Source organism: Vulpes vulpes, chromosome 2 (genome assembly GCF_048418805.1).
Source record: "Vulpes vulpes isolate BD-2025 chromosome 2, VulVul3, whole genome shotgun sequence".
Classification (NCBI taxonomy): domain Eukaryota; kingdom Metazoa; phylum Chordata; class Mammalia; order Carnivora; family Canidae; genus Vulpes; species Vulpes vulpes.
The window spans coordinates 164507773-164531613 of NC_132781.1; the positions used below are offsets into that span (position 1 = coordinate 164507773).

At 54.6% G+C, this 23841-nt stretch overlaps 2 protein-coding genes across 5 annotated transcripts in view; one reads left to right on the forward strand and one right to left on the reverse strand.

The window, feature by feature from the left end:
- The window catches only part of UBIAD1 (UbiA prenyltransferase domain containing 1), a 26575-nt gene extending 16131 nt beyond the window's left edge, over positions 1 to 10444 (reverse strand). The window contains exons 1-2 of one of the 2 annotated variants that reach the window (XM_026011867.2): positions 9566 to 10438; positions 1158 to 3612 (exon numbers count right to left, since the gene is read on the reverse strand). In XM_026011867.2, coding sequence (XP_025867652.2) covers positions 3125 to 3612; positions 9566 to 10091 — 1014 coding nt within the window. In that variant the 5' untranslated portion in view covers positions 10092 to 10438 and the 3' untranslated portion in view covers positions 1158 to 3124. Of the gene's footprint in view, positions 1 to 1157; positions 3613 to 9565 lie in introns of those variants that run through there. The other variant, XM_072751207.1, reaches the window with a different exon arrangement.
- A 5313-nt stretch (positions 10445 to 15757) lies between these two features.
- MTOR (mechanistic target of rapamycin kinase) overlaps positions 15758 to 23841 on the forward strand; it is a 121501-nt gene continuing 113417 nt past the window's right edge. Inside the window, exons 1-6 of one of the 3 annotated variants that reach the window (XM_026011911.2) lie at positions 15758 to 15874; positions 18164 to 18339; positions 18982 to 19090; positions 19798 to 20030; positions 21725 to 21925; positions 23416 to 23550. In XM_026011911.2, coding sequence (XP_025867696.1) covers positions 18178 to 18339; positions 18982 to 19090; positions 19798 to 20030; positions 21725 to 21925; positions 23416 to 23550 — 840 coding nt within the window. In that variant the 5' untranslated portion in view covers positions 15758 to 15874; positions 18164 to 18177. The remainder of the gene's footprint in view (positions 15875 to 18163; positions 18340 to 18981; positions 19091 to 19797; positions 20031 to 21724; positions 21926 to 23415; positions 23551 to 23841) is intronic. The other 2 variants (XM_072751208.1, XM_072751209.1) reach the window with 2 other exon arrangements.

Genomic DNA, 23841 nt, shown 5'->3' on the forward strand with positions numbered 1-23841 from the left:
GAAGCAGGGAAATGCTTTGAACAGGGGAGGTGGACGAGGTAGATGGTGGAGGGAACAGGCGCTTCCCCGAGACCAGGCAAAACGGGGATTGGGTGGCAGGAATGAGGGCCCTCCAGGCACACGGGACTCCAGCAGGGAGCACCTGCTGGCAGGGGCATTTGGGTGCTTCCAGAACAATGCCTCAGAGGCGAGGGTGGATCCCAGGGCTGAACGCCAGCATGCAGCAGAAGGGAAGTGAGCAAGTAGAGCCAGGGCCCAGCCAACACCCCTGGCTCCTGCCCCCTGGGGACCCAGGAGCCCAGAGGGATGGGAGTGGCCCCAACGGTGACTGAGGCTGAATCTCCAGCCACCACACTGGAGAGCAGAATAAATCAGAAATGAAGGCACCTGATACCGTACCCCAGGCTCGTTGATAGAATTCATACCGACCACATCTGCTGCTGCCATGCCGTGGCTCCCCCCTTCTGATGTCATACGGCTGATTTTGGGGACCCAAGTATATTTATATGCACCCATGCTGAATCTCTCCTTTGACCCATCAAAGTGGGCTTTTGATTTCTGAGGATCCTAACGGTCAGCCATTTATTAAGCTCTTCCTCCAGGGTTTACAAGCCCTGTGATTTGGGCTAATTCCAGTCGTTGACCACAGGCATTGGGCCCAGCCAGCGAAGGGCGGAGGGCAGGCTCCCACGGGTACTGTGGGCCTCCTCGCCCATCGGCACGACACCCTGACCAGCCAGCTCTCTCCCACAGCGTGTGGTCTCCTGCAAATTCCTCTGGCTGGACGGCTATCCACTCTGCATATCTCTTTCTTCCCAGGACATAGTGTCAGATGCCTAGCCGAAACCCAAACGTACTCTACTACGTGTCCTCCATCCATCAGCACGGCGACCCTATTAAGAAGAAAGAAAAATGAAAGGAGCTCAGGACAGAGGGAGTGAGGTTAATCTGGCCTGGCTGGCTCTGAGCAGTCCCTCCTGCCTTTCCTAAAGGCTCATCAAATCTGGTCAAACCCTACCCAGATTCATCACCGGAGATCAGGGGCCGCACCCCCCGCCCCACCCCCACCCTATGTCCCCAGTGCTCCTGGGCTGGTCTCCAGAAGATTTATGGATCCGAGTTCACAATAAGATAAGAAGTAGGAGGAAAACAAAGACAACGGATAAACATTGTTTTTATTAACAAGTCTAAAGAAAACTTCATTGAATCAGGGGGTGTCATATAAAGTATGGTGACCTGCATATAAAACCTGGCACTAAACTTGGCCTTTTAGAAACACTTATTTATAAAAATATGCATTAAAATCTGTACCACGACGCAGTGCAGAGGCCGACACCTCCCGACGTGAGAGCTCACGAAGGTGGGTCTGGTCTGGGGATGCAGGGAGCTCTGGTCCTAGGGCCGCAGGACGGAGCCCCGTGTGACAATGGCCTGCTCTCAGGGGAGACACGAGAGCCCCTCTTTGAAGGCAGGACCCCTGTGAACACCACGACGCCACGGGCCTGGACTATAAGAAAAATGGTGCTGGGAGGAATGGCAGGAGAGGAGGGCTGTCCCTCCTTCCTCGTTACTGGGCTCTGACCACCACTCGAGGACTCTGGGTCTCTGCAGACAAACCACCTTTAACTTTGGAGGAACGTTTATAATTTCCAAGTATGTTTTTTCCGAGAAACTAATTCTAACTCCAGGACCCAAATCATAATTAGCCTGATTTTAAGGGGTAAGAACCAGTTCTTGTCTTTTCGGCGGCCGAGATCCTGAAACGCCAATCAGAAAGGCAATAATCACAACAGAAAAGGACAATGATGATGGTCTCAACGTATTTCAGGCTTGGACCAAACACAACGGAGCGACTCTGGCCCAGAAATCCTACTTTGCAGGCAGTGAAGTGAAAAGCAGCTACGAGCAGCGTTGGAATTCCCCCATTCTGGGAGCAAAAGATCTTTGCACAAGGCAGCTTGTGCCCTGGGGAGAAGCAGGGTCAATACTGCGCATCTGTCTCCAAAGAGGAAGACACGGTGCCTTCCCTGGCAGGGCCTGCCACTCTGGCTGAACGGGGTCAGGCCTGCGTCTATCGGCTTATTCGTTCACGGATGAGTGGACCTCCCTGGTCTGCTCGTCCTGTGGTTCTGTGGGAGATGACAACTGTCCCCAACTCAGCTGCTAAGCCGCTACCCAAATAGGCTCCACGGATGGGAGACGCACAGATGGGAACCCGGCAGATATGGGGGGCCCACGGGAGCACGAGGAAAGGTGATGGGTGGGGAAGAGGCTGCCCGGGGGTGCTGAGCGGTCCACAAGGACAGCAGTGCTCTAGGATTCCAGGGCTCCTAATAGTTACTGAAAGGGCTGGAGTCCTTCCTGTCATTCTAGTAGATTCTACAAAGGGAAAAACAGCAGCCCTACCAGCTTCTGTCCACAAGCAGAGTGATTTTCTCAGCTGCCTCCAGGGCGAGCGGCCGTTCCCTCCCCAGCCCTCAGCTTGACGACCTTGCTGCCGCTGACCTGACACTTCTCTTCCACTGTGGCAGCAAGCAAAAGGAGAGAGAAGGACAACAGTGTCCGAATCACACCCCAGGCAAAAAGCTGGAGCCGAGTCAGGCTGTTAATGAGGGACTTTCTCGAGCAGCATAATTCAGGCCCAAGTGCTCAGGGTTTGAGACAGATGCGCCGCGTCCCTGGGGCCTGGCTCCGATCACCAGCGCATCCTGCAGGACCTCGCCTCCAGGAGGACGCCTACCGGGTGAGTGGGGCAGCAGGAGCCCAGTCACTGGGCCTTCCCACGCGGGGCCAACCTGGAGGCTCCTTCACCAAGGCTTAGGGCCTTCTAATAAATATACTTTAAAGTGACCTAACAACACCCCCTAGTGGAAATTATAAATAAAACAAGGGCCAGGCATCCAGTTCAACTTGCGGTAAGAGTGGTTTCAACAGTCACCATAAAATGGAGTGATACAGAAACAAAACCTTATCTTTAGAAATATGATAACAAGAAAGGTGAAAGGTTAGAAGCCAACCTTAGGCCCCTGCCTGCCAAATCACCCTCCCTCCTGATTCTCTGCCTTCCAGAAACACATTCTAAGGCCAGGGGACAGCGGAGGGCAGGGGGGCGTCCCCTGTCCCCTTACAGTTTGGGCAGGCTGCCCGCTGGGGCCAGAATGATGCCAAAGACATAGAAGAGCCCCAGCAGGAGGTTGAGTTTGGCAGTCCTCTGGGGCAGCTTGTTGAAAGTCTGGCTGCGGAACTGTCTCTCCAGGGAGAAGGCCATGGGAATGGTGAGCAGCGGGAGGGCCAGGCTGATGCTGCAGCGTGTGGCCAGGATGCTGAAGATCAGGTATGGCAGGAAGAGCAGCGTGTTGTAGAGCATGTAGGAGAGGGTGGGGCCGATGAGGATGGCGAGCGTGACGATGCCCGCCTCCCTGTCCGACTCCATGTCCCGGGTGTTGTTGGAATGGAGAATGGCCTCGGTGCTCAGGGCGAGAGGGATGGCGTAGACCAGTGGGAAGACCGCCAGGGACCCCACCTGCACGGCGTAGGCGAACATCACAGCCAGCGGGCCAAACGTGATGAGGATGACGAGGTCTCCCAGAGCCACATACTTGAATCCAATTCCTACGGCCAGAAAAGCCAGAGAGTTGGTGTGAGATCAAGGCCTGGAAACGGAGGGGCCGTTCCTCAGTCCCAAGGCAGGCTACTCCTGGCCGGGAGCGCGGAGTCCTCGGGTGGAGGGCAGGCCAGTCCGTGAGCTCTCTGCCCTCCAGAGCAAACGCGACCTTGGCTCCAGTGACACAGCTCTGGCCTTCAGCACCCGCTTACTTAGGCTTCAGAGTCACCCCCAGTGTCCCTTCCCGCTCCCCCCAGCAAAGTCCTGCAACACAGAGCAGTGGGTTCCCTCTACACACGGGGTCCGACCCGAGAGCCAGCAAAGGATCTGGAAGGTCTTATAATCCCGTCCCCTGGCTTCTTTCTCCTCCACCACCCCCTGCAGGACAGGCTTCTGTCCGTCAATCCCTCACAGAGCCCCCGCCGGGTCTCATACTTTTCTGCCTCCGTCTTCCACAACCTCCAGGGGGATCTGGTTTTGAAGACCCCCAGGGAATCTCGGTGACATCTCAGGGTGCCCAAACTCCACATAAAGCAACTTCCAACCACGATGACGAGTAAAACAGCTAAGACGACGAAGTTCCAGTGCTGCTTCCCCTCTGGCTCCCCTGAACTCACAACGACGTCCCCCCCAACTCCTCTTCCTGCACTGCCAACCCACTTCAAATCCCGGCCAAACCACCTGGTTCAAACCTGCCCAGTTCTCCCCAGCGATGCCACTCCAGAGGACCGCTGTCCGTCCCCAGCTCTGAGTCACGGTCACCCAACGCGGGAGACATTGCGACACCTGTTCCGAGGACCGGCCCCCAACCTAATCTCTGCGGGCGGCCTCATCCGACAGCCCCCTGCCAACATACACCTGAAAACCCTGAAAGCCCGCGGACCTTTCAGCAGCTCACCTGTGGGCCTGCCCTGCCGCCTCCCACCTCACCTCGGGCTCCCCTCTCCTCCTCTCACGCTTCTGCTGGTTCTCGGGGCCTGCAGACACCCCACCCTGCCTCCGCCTGGCTAACTCCTACTCACCCTTCAGGACACCAAAGACACTCCCCAAGGCAGCCTTCCCTCAACCCCTGGGCCACATCCTGTCCTCCTGCATAACTATGCGCCCAGGGCACCCAGATTTCCACCTCTGGAAAATCCCGTAGGTCATGTGAGGGCAGGGCCTGGGTCCGGTTTGTTCACAGCTCCCTGCCCAGTGCGTGGCACAAAGGCTGAGGCCAACACAGAGCTACAGTAACAAGCACCTGGAGTCCGGCCAAGGTTAACTGTCCGACGGGTGGGCACACAGACCGCTAGGGGGCCGGGGCCCTCCCGGGCTAACCAAGCTCCCGGCTCCAGGCCTCGGTACTGGCTCATCAGGTGCCCTTCCACCGCCTAACGTGAGAAGGGACGATGGTCTGCAGGGGGCCAAGGCCGGGGCAGCCGAAGACGGGATTCAGCTCCAGGTCGCCTTCACACTGGTAGCTGGGGCTCTGCGCTGCTTCTCTTCCACCTCTATTGAAAGAGAACCGACACACGACACCGGGTTAAGGCGGACGGCGTGCGGCCTGGTAAGCTCGTGTGCCACAGGATGACCCCACGCAGCGCGAGCAGACACCTCCTCTAGTCGGTGCTCGGGTGCTAAGCGACCAGCCTGGGTTCCTTGGAGCGAGCGTCCCCAGGGAAGCGTCACAGCCGCGGCCGGTACCCACCGAGTAACCCCACGCGGCGTTCTGGGTGAGGACACGGCCTCCAGGAGGAGGTCCTCAAGCAGAACAGGCGCCCGCTAGAAATCAGCAGGCCGACGGCTCCTGCAGGACCTCACAGCGAGAGCCACCCCCAGGGAAGCGCCAGGCCGCCAGCCGTCCCGGCGGGGATCCCGCGGCTCTCTCCACCAGCCGCCTGCTCTTCTTCTGCTCCCGTTCGCAGCTCTCCATGCAGGGGTCTTCTGCAGCCTCGGAAGAGCCCACCACAGCTCTACAGCCGTGGGCGCTGGCCGGACCACCCAACTGGCTGGGTCTCCTTAGACACCCGGCAAAGAGCGACGTGAGCAACGGTGAGCAGGAACCTGTGCCTCCAGGGATAACCCCCTCCTTAGACACCAGCCACACCCCCTCAGGGGCCGGGAGGTCTGGAGCCTTCTGGAGGTCATGTGACATGAGACCATGTAGTCCCCTGGGCAGAAGGCTGCCTCCCCAGGGCAGCCCAGGACTCGCACGCTCGCCTGCTGCAGAAGGCGGCCCGCTCTCCTACGAGGCCTTCCCACCCGTCCCAACACCCCAAGCGAGCCAACACAGCGGCCGCAACAACCTCGTTAGAACATAAATCAGAACATCAGCCAGGACGTGGAGCAACCCTCACGCACGGACAGTGGGAATGTAAAACTGGGACAATCACTTTAGAAGACCTCCCGGGGCTACGCGTTCATCCACCGAAGGCCCAGCCAGTCTACTCCGGGGCATCTACGCCAGAAAAATGAAAACAAGTCGCCACAGAAAGACCTCCGAGTGCTCGGGCCCAACAGCCAAAACACGGACGCGACCCAGAGGGCGCTGGACGGGATCGAGCGTGAACACACCGTGGTTCGCCCACACAACGGCCCCCGCTCAGCAAGAGGCACCACGGGTGCACATGGCAACACGACGAATCTCCAAACCAGCGTGCTGAGCGACGCAAGCAGGCACGAGGGTCCGGACTGAACAGCTGCACGCACACAACGTTCGAGGCCGGGCAAAACCAGCGACGTGAGAGAAACCCAACAGTGGTGGCCTCTGGACCGGGTGGGGGGACTGGGAACTGAAAGGGAAGGAAGCTTCTGAGCGTGACGGAAACATCCTGTACCGGGCAGGGCGCGGGTCACACGGCCGTACGCATCTGTCGAGACTCGTCAAACTGGAACACTTAAGATCTGTGCGCTTCACGGGAAGACAGTTTTATCAATAAAGGTCGATGTTTAAAAAAAACACAAAACCATGAATCAGATTGTCATCGCCCTGATCGATATACGTTTCTGTGTCTCCCCGTTTGTTCATTCAATGAGAATTAAGTACTACCTACATCCAGCGGTGCTCTGGGCCCCGGGGTTCGGCAAAGCACAGGGAGCAAAGTCCTAATCCCGGGAGCGGAGCGTCCAAGGGGAAGACGACAAAGTCAGTACTTCAGACCGCGTGTTAGAAGCGCTAGGTGCTGTGAGGGAAGACAAAGCAGGAAAGGACAACAGGGAAGGCACTGTGGGGGGAAACACAGGCCGTGTGTGTGCGTGTGTGTGTGTGCGCGCGTGTGCACTTATTTCATTTCCAGCTGCTGCAAAAAAACCCTTTATTGGTCATTTTAGTAGGGTAGGAAGCAACACCTCACTAGACAGCTGCCATGCGGGCAAACGGGTGGAGGTTAGACAGTGAATCGGGCGCGTGCCCAAGCCAAGGAAAAGCCCCTACAAAGGACCTGAGGCAGCAGCACGCGCCGCCTGGACCAGAAACCACCAGGAGGGCAGTGCGGCCGCAGCAGAGCAGCAGGGGGAAGGGGGCAGGTGGGAGAGCTGCAGGGACGGGACAGGCCGCGCAGGTGACGCCCGGGCCTTTCCTCTGAACAAGGTAGGAGCCGCTGGAGAACTCTGAGCAGGGACCTCCTGAGGTAGTGGCCTTGTCTTAGCAGGACACTGCGGCCGCTCCTTTGGAAGTGCCTGGAACGGGCCCCGGCCGAGGCAGAGAGGGACAGGGAGGCTGCCGCCACAATCCAGGACACGGGGGTGGGGTGGGCGGTGGGGGAACACGTGCAGATCCCATGTGCATGCTCGAAGTAGAGTCCACAGGATTTGCTGATGGACTTACGGGAGGAGTTAGGGAGGATGCCCGTGACTTCAGGGGGAAGTTGCCGTGGAGCGAGCCGGGGGACGCCGAGCATAGGGCGGGTTTCTTAGGAGAGACCAGGACTTCATTTGGGACATGCTGGGCTGGCGAAGAAGCCACTGAGGAAGCAGCTGGACAAGTCTGGAGCTGAGTGCCGAGACCTGGGCCAGAGCTGAACACTTGAGAGTCACCGGGTTAACAGTTGGCGTACAAAGCCGTGAGACCGGCTAAAACCACCCAGGGAGTGAACAGAGTTAGAGGAAAGCTGGCCAAGGGCTGGAGCCCGAGACGGAGGCCCCGTGAGACCAGCACATCCAGTCCCGGCCGGCCTCCCCAGCAGTATCTCCCTGCCCCTCCCGATCACACTGGCCCTTTGTAGATCTAGAATATGCTGAGCTCTCCCCACCCCAGGACATTTGCACGTGCTGCTCCTCCAGCCCCAAAGGGCCTGGCACCCAAATCAAACCCAGTTCTGCCCCGGGGCTGGCTCCTGACCCTCCACGTCTGAGTCACTTTCACAGAGAGGCCCCTTCCCTCTGCCGCTGCTCCATGTGTGTCACCCACAGCACCCTGCCCAGTTCCTTTACTGAGCTGTTCACACTGGCGGCTCCATCACCTTCTCCTCGCCTGTTCCTTCTTTTCTTCCCCTCTTAACGTCGGGGCGCTCCAGGGCTCGGTCCTGGTCCCCCCCATGTCCCTATCACCACTCCCACCTCTGGAGATCTCACCCAGTCACATGAGCTCACTACGCCAGAGACCCCCAGAGATCTGCAGCTCCGGCTCGGGCCTCTCCCGGGAACTCTGAGGCTTACACCCAGGCATCCACCTGACATCCCCACTTGGAGATCTAACACATTAAGATGTCCAAAGTCAGTCTCCCCATTTTCTCCCCCAAACCCTACCTTAGGCCTCCTCCATCTGACTGGACATCCGCTCTGTCCTTCCAGGCGGTGCTCCGCCCAAAGCCTCCAAGTTATGTGGAATTCCCGTTTCTCTCCTGCCTTGTGCCCCATCCAGCAGCAAACCAGTCTACCTTCAGGATATGTTCAGGATCTGGTCACCCCCTCCCTTCTCTACCACAACCGCCCAGTCCAAACCCCTCTCGTTCCCACTGCTCGGCAGCCCCGTCTCCTGTGTCTGTCCTGGCCCACTCACCCTCGCCCACTGTCAGCACCGCAGCCAGACGGATTCCTGTAAAACCTTGGGCCCGCACCAGCCTTGCACCTCCCTGCCTCCCCAGACCCACTCCCCTTGCTCTACCTCCTGTTACTCTCTCCCTCACATACTGGACACGACACACGCCTGCCTCCAGGGCATCCCGAGACTTGGAACATCCTTCCTCTGCGGTACCTGCCTGGCCGACTTCCTTCTAGCTTTGCTCACATTACCTTTTGGAGGAGACCCACCCTGATCGAACTACATCAGACACCCATGTCCTCCTCCCTCGCTCTCCTTATGTCTTCCCTACAGCGCCGGTCGTGTTTTTATATTCGATGATGGGGCTACCAGCCCGTCCTCCAGGCTTACTAGGAACTTTCCCGATTTCCAAACCAGAAGTCCCGGCATCCCAGGAATTGCCCTAAGTCCTAAGTCCTCAGCACACCTGCAGGCGGGTCGTCCTGAACATGACTTTACTATTATCTACCTGCCCTTGAGATTTATACATACAAACGACCTGTCCTCAAGGTCACATATACAACAACGTGCGCCCCTGCCCAACATCTGTGACTCCGGGCTCGCAGCAGGTGCTCAGTAACTAATGTGGGACCAGCTACCTGCCCACCATGACCTTAATGAGCTGCTGCAAGGGGTCAGGCAGCAAACTAGCTGGGTGTAACGATCTATAGGACTTTGAGCTCTTTGAATGTAACTGTGTGAAGACGTGAATCGGGTGTTATGTAAACAACAAAACGGAGCAGACAGAAGTATTTCCTTGTGTAGGACTGCGGACGTCCCTGCAGCAGGCCAGCATCTTCCCCGCCGGCTGCTGTTCTCAATACTATACATCCACGTGCCCCACACATCACGATGGCCCCCGACGGCCTAGCCCAGCGCAGCCCCTCGGCCGCCTCCTCTGTGCCGCTGGGTCCTACGTGGTCTCCGGCCCCTGCAGCCGGGAGCAGGCCAGGTCTTACCTCCCGTGTAGAGGAAGGAGCCCGACAGGCCTCCGAAGTAGATGAGGGCCAAGTGCTCCAGCCTCAGGGGCGACAGGGAGTAGAGGCCGGCGGCGCACACGCAGCCCAGGGTGTAGAGCAGGACTCCGAACCGCACCACGTCCTGCGGCTCCAGGATGCGGTCCACCAGCGTCCTGTCGTCGCTCTTCTTGTGGTCGATGCCCTTGGAGAAGTCGTAGTAGGTGTTGACCAGGTTGCCGGCGCCGTGCACCGCCAGGACGGCCACGGCGCAGCCCGCCAGCAGCCGCGGGTCCAGCCCGCCCTGCGCCCGGTAGGCCAAGGCGCTGCCCAGGGCCACCGGGGTCAGGGACGCGCTGAAGCTCCAGGGCCGCAGGGCCAGCACGTACGAGGCGCACTTGTGCCTCCAGGAGCGGCGCGGCGGCCGGTCCGCGTCCGGACAGTCGGGCCCCGGCGGCTCGCGGTCCCCGGGCCTGCCCGCGTCGCCCGCCGGGATGTTGACGTCCCCCGCGGCCTGCGACGCCGCCATGGGAGCTGCACGTGCCCGCCCGCAGTCGGAGCTCAGAGCGGGAGCCCGGGACCGGCGGCGGGGGCGGCCGGGGCGGGGGCGGGGGCGGCGGGGGCGGGGGCGGGCCTGACCTTCCTTCGGTTCCGCCCTGGGCAGGGCCGGGGAGGCGGCGGCCCCCGAGGCAGCAGAGAACGCGCCTGCAGCCCACGCGGCCCGGCGGCGCCGCCCACACCGCCTGTCGCCCGGGCGAAGGCCGTGTCTGGGCCCCGAGTCCCGGGCTAGAGCCCACGGCGGAGCTGCGGCCGCCCGCCCCGGGGCACCGGCGCCGCCATCTTGCGCGCCCGCCTCCGGAGGCCGGCCGGAAGCGGGGCCGACGACGCGGCGGGGGCGGGGGCGGGGGCGGGGCCCGACGCGGGGGCGGGGCTGAAGGCGGGGCCGGGTCTGGGGGCGTGGCCCTGTGCTGAGGGCGGGACTGGAGGCGGGGCCTGTGCTGGGGGCGGGGCCCGAGCCTGAGGCGGGGTGAAGGCGAGCCCCGGACCTGGGGGCGGGGCCCTGCGCTGGGGGCGGGACTGGGGGCGGGGCCTGAGGCGGGGTGAAAGCGGGCCCCGGGCTGGGGGCGGGGCCCGGCTGGGGGCTGGAGTAGGGGGCGGGGTCTGTGCTGGGGGCGGGGCCCGGCTGGGGGCTGGAGTAGGGGGCGGGGTCTGTGCTGGGGGCGGGGCTGGGGCGGGGCAGCGGCGACCCCAGCCGTGCAGCCCTCCTCCCGCCGAGCATCCCCGACCGCAGCTGGAAGCAGCCTCACTTAGTATCACAAGGACGATCCCCGTTGCCTGTCGCTTCCCGACTTACCTAGAGCTTCCACTCACCAAAATAGGACTCATCCTGTTTTTTCATTCAGCAAGCATTTATTGAGCACTTACTGTATCACAGGCAGCGCGGAACAAAATGGGCAAAAATCAGGGAGCCCGTTGAGGGCGATGAGAAACGTAGATTCACGTCCCACTTTAAAAAAAAAAAAAGAGGGAGAGGGATCCCTGGGTGGCGCAGTGGTTTGGAGCCTGCCTTTGGCCCAGGGCGCGATCCTGGAGACTCGGGATCGAATCCCACGTCGGGCTCCCAGTGCATGGAGCCTGCTTCTTCCTCTGCCTATGTCTCTGCCTCTCTCTCTCTCTCACTGTGTGACTATCATAAATAAATAAAATAAAAAAAAACTACCTTTAAAAAAAAAAGAGGGAGAGATTATTTATTCATGAGAGAGAGGCAGAGACGCAGGCAGAGGGAGAAGCATTGGCTCCATGCGGGGAGCCCGATGCAGGACTCGATCCCAAGACTCCAGGGTCACGCCCTGAGCCAGAGGCAGACACTCAACCGCTGAGCCACCCAGGCGCCCTTACCTCCCACTTTTTAATTTATTAATTTATTTTATTTATTCATGATATACATAGAGAGAAAGAGAGAGAGAGAGGCAGAGGGAGAAGCAGGCCCCACGCAGGGAGCCCGACGTGGGACTCGATCCTGGGACCCCAGGACGGTGCCCTGGGCCAAAGGCAGGCGCCAAACCGCTGAGCCACCCAGGGATTCCCTACCTCCCACTTTTTAAATAGGAAACGAAGCTCCGAAATGGGAGAAGATGTCCAAGAAATTATAAGATCTAGTAATAATCACGACAGCAATAGTTCCCTCTCTTTATTGTGCAATTACTATTTGCCATACCCAGTCCTGCCTGCATCTTTACCCGTAGTCTAGGATACTCACTTGCTCGTGCAAATAACCACCCTCCTCCCCACGCAACCATATGGCCAGCTCTGTGTCTTCATTGCCCGATTTCTGGAAGCTTATGGAAGCTTATGGTCAGTATCTGTAGCTTGTTCTGGCTGGAGGGAGCCAAGTGTTAAATGTTTAGTGATTTTCTGAGCTGGTCATTAAGCACAGCCATTATTAAAAATTTATACAAACTTACAATGAGATGAATTATATTAGAAACCAAGGTAGCAAACCTCGTTACCTCCTAATTATTTCACTCCATTTTACTGTTTACGCTCTTCAGATTGTTTATGTCTGTTGTATCTTCTTTTGTGGAAATATGATATGCTCGTCTCTTCCCGGCTTTTCATCCAGTGACATCCGTTGGTAGTTTGAAGTCTGCCATAGTGGGAGTATTTATACCACACAGATCGGAGGATGCTTGATGATTATTTTGTTGATCATCCAGACTTAAGAAGTGACAGAGAGAAGTTAATAATGCAGATTAAACTTAAAAGTGTGTCAACTCTGTAGCGTTATGTTGTGAATAGCAGCAGAAATTTGAGGAAATACTCTTCCGGTATCGGAAAGTCATTATCCAATGCAGCAGAGAAGCCCTCGTGTCACTGACAAACTTGTGAAGTTTCAAACTATCTCTTCATCGGTTCACTTTCCTGTTTCACATTAACATGAAAGAAAATATCAATCAACATTCATGTCATGACTGCACTCATCGGTCAGTGGCAACCACAGAGAGGCCATGAATATCCAAAAAAAGCACACCGTTAGAATTGATCTGCCATGTGGAATTTGCAATAAAAAGCATTGAGCCTGGGCAGCTCAGGGGTTGAGCCTCCGCCTTTGGCTCAGGGTGTGACCGCCGGATCCTGGGATCGAGTCCCACGGCGAGTACCCTGCATGGAGCCTGCTTCTCCCTCTGCCTGTGTCTCTGCCTCTCTCTCTGTGTCTCTCATGAATAAATAAATAAAATCTGTTTTTAAAAAAGCATTGTGTATTTATTATCATTTATGAGTTATATGCAATCCTTTATGTGGTGAAAGTTATAATACACATATATGTCCATGGGACAGACTACATAATTTTGGTGCCCGGTGCAAAATAAAAATGTGCAGCCCCTTGTTCAAAAATCATTAAAAATTTCAAGACAGAGCAACATGACCTCACACAGCCCTGTACATACATGCATGCCCCTTTCCCTATTGGCTAGCCGGCAGTTAAGCATTTACAACCGTCCCACCCAGCACATACTTGTGAAACTGGCCAAACCCAAGTGTCCTATGCTATCAAGTTGGACAAAAGGAAGAAGCAGATATTTCAAAATCCCGGCTTTATCACTTACCAATTCTATGACCCAATCCCACTCTATGTCAGTTTACTCAGGTGTAAAGTGGGAACAATACAACGCACCTCATAGAAATGTTAAGGAATAAGTGATAGAATGTATTGACTGCTCACCTCTGTCGTAGAATATTTTAGGTATTTTCCATGTATTAGCATTTAACCCCACAACACAGCCTACGGAGGTAGGCACATTATAATCCTTTCATTTTTATAATTAAAGCAAAAAAATAGGTACCAAGAGATTAAGTGCCTGGTCATAGAGCTAGTAAGTGTTGGAGAAAAGTTTCAGATTGATTCTGATTTGCCCTCAACCCCTACTTTATGATGTCTACCAAAATGCCTGATGTTGTAGATGCTCAATAAATATTAGGTATTACTTAACATAAGAAAAGTTCAAAAAAAAAAAAAAGAAAGTTCTTTGTAAACTGAAAAGAGACCTACAAATGCATGGATTACTGTTGCTAAAAATATATATATCTTTTTAAATTAGAAAACAGGGCTTTATCGTATCTTGAGGGGGCTGAAATATCATATATTGCTGGTGTAAACGAAAATTAGTATAGAGTCAGTTTGAGGTTGTCCATCAGCTACATGTGCGTTGACCTTGACCCTGTAGTTCCATTTCTGGGTGTCTATTTGGTATGGCTGCCAGGGGGGAAAAACTACATATATACAAAGGCATTCATTGCCACATCATTAGTAATAGCAAGAATTTGGAAACAACACAAATGTCCATCAACAGAGGACAGGAAAAATAAATTACAGTACATCCATGTGACGGAATTCTACGCAGCTATAACAACAACAAAAGAACAAGGAAGCTTCCTATATATTAAGAAAGATCTCCAAGATCTACTAAATTTTTTAAATAAAGATTTTATTTATTCATTCATTTTAGAGAGAGTGTGTGAGCAAGGGGATGAGTAGAGGGAGAGGTTCAAGCTGACTCTAAGCTGAGCACTGAGCCGCACGAGGGTCTTGATTCCACGACCCTGAGACCACGACCCAGGCTGAAATCAAGGGTTGGACTCAACCAACTGAGCCCCCGAGGCACCGCACGATCTACTAAAAAGTCATAAACTGCAGAGCAAGCAGCATAGATAGTAACAAAAGGGGAAAATAAGAATGTGCATTTATATTTGCGTAAAGAAACTCTAGGGATACATAAGAACCAAGGACATGGTGAAAGGGCGGGAGTGGGGTTGGGGCACCTGGATGGCTCAGTGGTTGAGCATCTGCCCTCCCCCCTCCAAAAAAAAAAAAAGAAAAAGAAAAAGAAAAAGAGAGGGCAGGGGTGGAGTGAGACTTTTCACGATAAATACAACTTTTTATTTATTTTGGGATTTGAACAGTGACTAGACGTTTTTGAATGTTTAATGGTGACACATAGAGATATTGAGCACACGTGGGAAATGTGAAATTCAGGGGGACAATTATTTCGGAGAAGAAGCAAGCAATGGATTCTCAACCTAAAGCAGTAGTCATAAGTTAAATTGAAAAAAAAAGAAAAAAGAAAAAAAGGAATCTGCCAAAGCATGTCGTTAGCCACAGAACATTGCCAAACCTCTTTAATTCGGCAGTTTAGAACTTACGGAAACTTACAGCCCTTCAATAGATAACTTGCATTTTTTATTTTTTATTTATTTTTTTGATAACTTGCATTTTTTTGATAACTTGCATTTTTTTGGTAACTTGCATTTTTTTGATAACTTGCATTTTTTAAACGAATCTTGAACCCTCTTCCTTCTTAGCAAATATTCACCCACGTTACCACTATTAGTGGCTCTGCACGTTTTTATTAATTTGAATGCATCGTATTTTAATCAGACTCCTATTGTAAGATATTGAGGAATTTTTTTTATCGTAATAACCGTAATTTAAAAAAAAATTGACAGGTAGTCTAATTCCGTTGTGCCACTGATTGTTTGAAAGGACGTTTTTATTTCATTTATTAAGTCAGCTCTGCGCCCGGCCCGGGGCTCGAACTCGCCGCCGACGGGGCCCGCCCGGTGCCCCCTGGGACGGGGCTGTCACGTGACGCCCTTCGGAAATGACTGACTCAGGAGCAGGCCATTCGGTTAAAACCCTGGTTATGGTTTCCCGCGGATGATCTGGCGAGCTCGAGAATTTTTGGAAAACTGGAAAATTCTAACTAAAAACGCTCCGCAGGGCACATCGCACGTGACGACAGGGAAAGCGGGGGCGCGGAGGGAGCGCCGGGCGGAAGGCTGCCGAGGAGCGCGCCCCGGTGACCACAGGGCCTTGGCGTCGCTCCCGCTCCGGCTGAGGCGGGCGCACGCACAGCCCCCGACGCAGCCCGCAGGCGCCGCCGCCCCCGCTGCGGGGGGAGCCACAGCCGCGACGCGCCGGAAGTGCGCGGACATCAGCTCGCGACCCATTGGCTCCCCCGAATGGACGTGGGGCTCCCGTCGCCCGCCACTGGCCGCCTGGTTTGTCTGTTTGAACAGTCCCCGCCCCCCGGAGAAGCCGGTCCTGAGGCCTCACGGCTCCTTCGTTCCTATTGGCCTGTGTTCCGGTCCGTCTCCTCCTTACGCCTGGCGATTGGTCCTCGGGGCCGAGAGCCCGCCCCACTTCCCGCCCGGCTTAGAGGACAGCGGGGAAGGCGGGCGGTGGGGCCGGGGGCCTGCAGCGGCGGTGCCCGCGCTGGTGGCGGCAGCCGAGGCCGTGGCCGGAGCCGCGCGGTGAGTCTGGGGCCTGGCACGGCGCCTCCAGGGCGGGGCTGTCCGGGCCGAGGGTCAGCCTGCTCCGTGGGGGCGGGAGGTCGCGCGTGTGGGGCGCGGGTGCCCTCCGTGCCGGGCCCCCGCGGGACCCAGGCGCCGCCCGGAGCCCCCGCCGTCCGCCCGCCGCGCGCCCCTGCCCCGCGGCCGCCCGCACCCGAGCCCCCGAGCTCCCGCGGCGTCCCCGGGAGGAGCGGCGTCAGCGCGGCCCCCTCCGCGCCCCACCCCCTCCGCGCATCCTCCGCGCCCCCTCCCGACCCCCGCCCGCCGCGGTCCCCCCGCCGCGCCCCTTCCCCGCCCCCGTCTCCTCCGCGCACACCGCGGGGGCCTTGCGCCCAGGCCCGCCGAGGTCCCACCGGGGTCAGCCCCCCCCCCCCCCCCCCCCCCCGCAGCCGTCACTCCGCTACCCCGCGCGAGAGGGTGTCGGGCTCGCCTCCCCTCGGTGCCTGCGCTGTGTCCGGAGCGCGGCCGTGGGCCTCAGACCCTGGAAGTTGCTCCTTCCTGAGACCCGCCCCCCACCCTGCGGGGCGCCACAGCGACTGCTCGCATGGGGACCCTTGGCCTCCGCCCCCCCAGAGGGTGCCGGTCCCCTGCAGGCCTGCTCCTGCCCTGGAGCATCCAAAAGCTTTACACAACGGACTATTCCCTGGGGTGGCGTTTTGTTTGTCCCCCCACCCCCACCCCCACCCCCACCCCGCATCTCACGGGTATTTTCCAAAATAAGGGTCTTGAAAAGTTGATTTTGTGATCGAATCCGGGGCATCCCCAGAATACGTATCCTCGTATCCTCGCTGCTCCCCCAGCAGCCTGGGCTCAGCCCCTGGTGTGGACGTGCAGAGGGAAGGAACAGCACTTGACTGAAGGAGCAGCGGCCCCAGGAACTCGCAGTCTCAGCTCACATTCCGAGGCCTCACAGGTCGGAGGACCGCGCCGGCCCCTACAATGACCAGCGGCCACAGGTGGCCCCGGGCACTTGGAGTGTGACAGGCCCCCCCCGAGATTGCCGAATCTTAGTACAAAAGAGCACAAAAGAGCATGGAGATACATGGATACTGTTTTACGTTCATGACGTGTTGAAACGATATCTTGGACGTATGGGATTTTTATTTATTTATTTATTTTTTAGATTTTTATTTATTTATGATAGTCACAGAGAGAGAGAGAGAGGCAGAGACACAGGCGGAGGGAGAAGCAGGCTCCATGCACCGAGAGCCCGATGTGGGATTCGATCCCGGGTCTCCAGGATCGCACCCTGGGCCAAAGGCAGGCGCCAAACCGCTGCGCCACCCAGGGATCCCCATGGATACTGTTTTACGTTCATGACGTGTTGAAACGTTATCTTGGACGTATGGGATTTTTATTTATTTATTTATTTTTTAGATTTTTATTTATTTATGATAGTCACACAGAGAGAGAGAGAGAGAGGGGGGTAGAGACACAGGCAGAGGGAGAAGCAGGCTCCATGCACCAGGAGCCCGACGTGGGATTTGATCCCGGGTCTCCAGGATCGCGCCCTGGGCCAAAGGCAGGCGCCAAACCGCTGCGCCACCCAGGGATCCCCTGGACGTATGGGATTTTTAAAAAAATGTATTAATATCTCCTGTTTTCTTTCTTTTTTCTTTACCGTTTTAGTTAGGGCTGCCAGGAAATGTGAAATTACAGTTAGGGCTTGCATTTCTACTGCATGGTGCTGGCATAGAATAAAAACCAAGGTCCCTCTTTAAATTGAACACCTTGAGGAAAGGGGCAGTATTAGGCTTGTTTCATTCCCCATCTCTAGTGCCTGGCACTGTGCCCCATATGTGGCTGTCATAATGATAAAAATAGCTAACAATTACTAAGAACTCACTGTGTGCCTGGCCCCGTTCTAAGCACTTTTTAATATTTATTAACTCAGTTAATTCTCACATCAACACTGTGAGTTAGGTGCTAGTGTCCTCCTCCTGCAGGTGAGGAAACTGGGACATACTAAGTATACAGTTTCGGACCAGGTTCGAACCCAGGTAGTCTGGCTCCACGGCCCATGCTGTGACCCTGACCCTGACCCTGTCTGCCCCGCCGCCTGTCTTCAATGCCAGTCATTGCTGACCGAATCAAGGCTTTCTGTACGTTCCGCGGTGAGGTCTCCCAACCTTCTAGGATCCCCTCCCAGACGTGGGCAGGGTGGAGACCTGTGTTGAGGCACTGCGGCCGTAAATAAGTTCATCACGATAGTTTGTCGTCCAGAATATTAAAGGAAGTTTCTCTCCAAAGAACCTCAGGTCAAGATGCTTGGAACCGGACCTGCTGCCGCCACCGCAGCCACCACCACGTCGAGTAACGTGAGCGTCCTACAGCAGTTCGCCAGCGGCCTGAAGAGCCGGAATGAGGAGACCAGGGCCAAGGCTGCCAAGGAGCTCCAACACTATGTCACCATGGAGCTCCGAGAGGTTGGGGCTTCCGGGATTCGTTGGGGAGCATTAGGCCTAAATGTACCAGCACTGGTTGAGATCCCTTTGGACAGCTCAGTGAGGGATTGATTGGAACACGAAGGCCCCCAGTGTCTCCTGTCCATAAAATGCGCAGGTGCCTTTGCAGCGGCTACATGGCTCTGTGGCATTTCCTGTGTTGTGATGGCATTTTAGGAGTCAGTGTAGAGTTCAGCTGTCGCTTTTCGTTTCGTTTTGTTTTGTTTTTTTCATTTTGCCACCGTGTTCCAGACTTTCAGTTCTTTCCATCTGATAACAGTGGTTGGGATGCGTTTGAAGAGCTGGTAGCCTGGGGCTTTCTAGATAGAGAGCCCACGTGATGTCAGGACAGTGTCTCATTCATCCTTGTAACCTCAGGATGCGGCCTACCTGCGGTAGATGCTCAAATGAGCATTTATTCTGTAAACTGAACCGCGAGTTCAGTTGCTCAACAGTTTACAACTATAAGAGTGGCAGCAGCTTTGTCCTCTTTGGTTTGAACCGTATCCGCAGGCCACCTCTCAGGCCTCCCGTTTGGAAGCCACCCTTCCCCCCCACTCCCTGCCCCCACCGCCAGCATCAGGGACATCTCGGAAGCTGTTCTGAGTACATCTTCCTTTGCAGATGAGTCAAGAGGAGTCTACTCGCTTCTATGACCAGCTGAACCATCACATTTTTGAACTGGTCTCCAGCTCAGATGCCAATGAGAGGAAAGGCGGCATCTTGGCCATAGGTAAGGACAGAGTCCCTGGTGACAGTTACAGCTGGGAATAAAGGGTGGGTCACCTTTGTGTCCACTGCACCTGTGTCTGCTGCATACCGATGCTTCATTCTTACCTATTTAAGGAATTTCTTAAGGAGGCTTGTGGCTTTCAGTGTGCTTATTCAGGCATTAATTCTAACAACAGTCCTGGGATGTGGGCAAAGCTGGTATTTTCAGATACAGAGTCTCAGAACTGTGACACAGCTTTTCTAGGGCCAGAGAGTGGCTGCGCTGAGACTCAAAGCCAGCTTTCTTTCTGCTACCCTGTGTTGCTTGTGGCAGGCTCTGGTGTCTCTGTAGAGCAGTCTGGTATAGCCAGCCGGGCTCACGAATGGAAAGGGACAGGTGGGGAACAGTGATAAAAAGCATGTGGTTTTCAAGTCCCAGGGACTGGTCTGGTGAATTCCTATTCGTTCTTAGTTTGCTTTCTTTTTCTTCTTGGGAAAACAAATTTTAAGTACCAAAATGAGGTTATCTTGCTTTACGTAAGTAGTTCTGGCACAAATATCAAATCTGTTGCTTTTAAGTGAAAATTATCTGTATCCTTCCCATTTGGGAGTTGCATTCTGTGCTCAGGGTAGAAGGAAGGGGTCACTTGCCAGCCTTCCTTTCAGGGCAGGGCACGCTCCTAGACAGGATGTGCCTATCCTCACCTTTTGCCTTCCTCTCTTAACCAGCCAGCCTCATAGGAGTGGAAGGTGGGAATGCCACTCGGATTGGCAGATTCGCTAACTATCTTCGGAACCTCCTCCCCTCTAATGACCCAGTTGTAATGGAGATGGCATCCAAGGCCATTGGCCGCCTTGCCATGGCAGGGGACACTTTTACGGCTGAGTATGTGGAGTTTGAGGTGAAGCGAGCCTTGGAGTGGCTGGGCGCCGACCGCAACGAGGGCCGGAGACACGCAGCTGTGAGTGCCTGTGGCGGGGGTGAGGGTGTGGGGGGCACAGCTGGCTGGGGAGCCGTGGCGCCGTGTCGGGGTCCTCCACACAATGGCTCAGGTCCCTGAAAGGCAGACAAAGGAGGGGACACTCCAGGCAAAGGCACTGTGCTTCTCAGGGGCCTTCGGTTTCGTCCTGAATCCCTTTCTCTTTTTGCCCTGAGCTCCGAACCTGAAGGGCAAACTTTAAGTTCTCTTTTGTTGCTTGAGAGGCAGCCCTAAGTGCAGCGCTTACCTTGATGTCTAATTTTCTAGAATCAAAGTTGCCTCCTAAGCAGAAGGCACACCTCAGCCATAGGCAAGGGAAAGAGCCGCGAGCCAAAAGGCTTCCAAAGCCCCGGACAGCTGTCCGCTCTGTACTTTCCCATCAGTGTCTTCGTCAAGGTCTCTGTACGGTACTGAAGGAATACAGAAGGACGAGGAGGAGGGGAGGCGCGGGGCAGCAGGGCCTTCAGTTCCTCCAGTGGAAGCAGTGGCCTGCCTCCTTTCAGGCCTTCCTTATTTATTTTTTTACTTATTTGTTTAAATTTATTTATTGATTTGAGAGAGAGAGAGAACATGTGTGAGCGTAGGAGGCTTGCTGGAGGGAGAATGAGAAAAAGGCTTAAGTCAACTCTGTGCTGAGTGTGGAGCCAGTGGCAGGGCTCAGCCTGAGATCACCACCTGAGCCGAAACCAAGAGCCTGACGCTTAATCAGCTGCACCACCCAGGCGCCCTTTTTGTCTGTTTTTTAGGCATTTGTTGATTGGTTGGTACCTAGCCCAAACTTCCTCTTTCCCCATTGGCTGTTTTGCACTTTGGGATGTAGGAGCCTCTTATCCTCTTCTTGTAGTGCATCTCTACTGCTTTGGTTTTTTTGTTTTGTTTTGTTTGTTTTTAAGTAGGCTCCACGCCCAATATGGAGCCCATTGTAGGCTTGAACGCATGACCCTGAGATCAAGACCTGAGATGAGATCAAGGGAGACTTAGTCACCCGAGCCACCCAGGCACCCCAATATCCCCACTGCTTTTTGAGGTTTATCTCTGGAAAAGGCTGGTTTGAGGGACAGGCTTTCAGGCTGCAAGATGAGGGAGAGTCTATCCTTAAGGGAAAGGATCTGGGAATGTGTGTGTTGAGGATCAGAGCATCATTTGGATCTTTGCTGTGGGCTCCCTCTTTAGGAGCCAGCCCCACCAGGAGGGGTCCCAATACTGGGGGAGCGATAGACACATGAAGTCTGCTTCAAGTCAGCTTTGTCTTTCCTAAGTCTGAAGCTTAAAACAACCTCTGACCTCCAGTTTCTTCCACTGTCAGATGAACACAAAAGCAAGATTAAATATTGAACATTCATTCAATAAATGTTTATTGAATACTGCCGTGTTCTGGGGATGCTTTTCAGCTGTCAGCAGGGCAGCATACAAAGTCTAAAACACATCTGCCTTCCAGAGCTTATGTCCTAAGATGACAAGCATCCCGTGTTTGTAAATACTCCAGTGTAACGAACACAGATGTTTGATCAATTTTGCTTTACTCCTAGGTCCTCAGAGATTCCTAGCTGGAAGGGTGGACAAGTGTGCTCTTTTCCTGATACATATACACGCCCCGGGACAACAAGAGGCCATATCGGGATAGAGCTAAACTCTCTGATAAAGATGAGAGTCCTCCGTGTGCTTTTTCCTCCCAGGTTCTGGTTCTCCGTGAGCTGGCTGTCAGCGTCCCCACCTTCTTCTTCCAGCAAGTGCAGCCATTCTTTGACAACATTTTTGTGGCTGTATGGGACCCCAAACAGGCCATCCGTGAGGGAGCTGTGGCTGCCCTTCGTGCCTGTTTGATCCTCACCACCCAGCGTGAGCCGAAGGAGATGCAGAAGCCTCAGTGGTATCGGGTGAGCACATGCCGCCATCCCATCCACTTACAAAAGCATATTCACAGACAGAATTACCTGGCTGAAGTGGTGGCCACAGGGTCTTTGCCACAGAGCAAGTGTCACAGTCGCATTGGTCTCCAGTGATTTCTTCCCTTTTTTTTTTCTTTTTTTAAAGATTTATTTATTTATGATCGGCATATAGAGAGAGAGAGACACAGGATGAGGGAGAAGCAGGCTCCATGCCGGGAACCCCATGTGGGACTCGATCCCGGGACTCCAGGATTGTGCCCTGGGCCAAAGGCAGGTGCTAAACCGCTGAGCCACCCAGGGATCCCCTTTTTTCTTTTTTAAAGATTTTATTTATTTTAAAAAAAGGATTTTATTTATTTATTTGGAGAGAGAGAGCATTAGCAGGGGGAAGGGGGCGAGGGAGAGGGAGAAACAGGCTCCCTGCCGAGCAAGGACCCTGAGATCATGACCTGCCAACTGAGCCACCCAGGTGCCGTCTCCAGTGATTTCTTAGGCTCAGCACGAATTAATAGTTACTTTGTTGTATTTAGTGGAGCAAAGATCTGTTGGCAGGAGACCATTAATTTTTGTACCACTAAGAATGAAAATGTGAGGAACGCCTGGGTTACTCAGCGGTTAAGGAATCTGCCTTCGGCCCAGGGCATGACCCTGGGGTCCCAGGATTGAGTCCACATCGGGCTCCCCGCATGGAGCCTGCTTCTCCCTCTGCCTTTGTCTCTGCCTCTCTCTGTGTCTCTGGTGAATAAATAAATAAAAAATATTTTTTTAAGATTTATTTATTTATTCATAGAGACAGAGAGAGAGAGAGAGGCAGAGACACAGGCAGAAGGAGAAGCAGGCTCCATGCAGAGAGCCTGACGTGGAACTCGATCCAGGGTCTCCAGGATCATGTCCTGGGCTGCAGGCAGCGCTAAACGGCTGTGCCACTGGGGCTGCCCAAATAAATAAAATCTTTAAAAAAAAAATGAAAATATGATACAGTTAAACTATAACTTCTTTCTTATGAACAATTGTAAGAGTTCGCAGAGATATTAAAATATAGAAAAGTGGGTATCGGAGAAGCAGCAACATAGTGATACTGATTTAGAAAGGGCTGGTTCTCTCTCCTTCAGTGTCCTAAGCCCTGTGCCAATTGCTGCTGCCAAGAAAACCTAACCAAGAAGCTTGTACCACAAAGACAGCTCTGACTGTGGCATTAGAGACCGGCGTTCTAGGCTTGGCTTGGCTCTGTGACCTTGGACAAGTCATTTAATTTCCTTGAGCCTCTGTTTTTCATCTGTTAAGTAGGACAGTCATGGTATCGTTCGGTTTGAAGGTAAACTGGACGAGAGAGCTTGGTAAATTCATGTCATTGATTTGCTGGCACAAGCCAGTGCGCGGGCGTGGTAATACTGCAGAACCCCCTGTGTAGGGGGGTGGGCCTATGTTCTGTCTACCTTTGGATGTTGGCTGATGAACACATTCTGTATCTCTAATAGCACACGTTTGAAGAAGCAGAGAAAGGGTTTGATGAGACATTGGCCAAGGAGAAGGGCATGAATCGGGATGATCGCATCCATGGAGCCTTGCTGATCCTCAATGAGTTGGTCCGAATCAGCAGCATGGAGGGAGAGGTGAGAAGCCATGCCAGAAGGGAGTCTGGCCTCCACATGCCGTTCTGTGAACAAGACAGGCGAGATCCTTGTCCTTACAGAGGATATTTTTTAAAGGAAACAGGCAATAAGCAATTAACAGGGTCACTTCAGAAAGTCCTATGAAGCAATGAGATGGAGGGTAGCAGGGGGAGGGCGTGACTTCCTGTCTGGGTGGTGCCATTGGAGCTGAGACCCGCATGACGTGGAGGGGTGAGCCTTGCAGTGGGCAGGGAGGTTGTGTTCTGGGTGAGGCTCTGTGGTGGGAGAGAG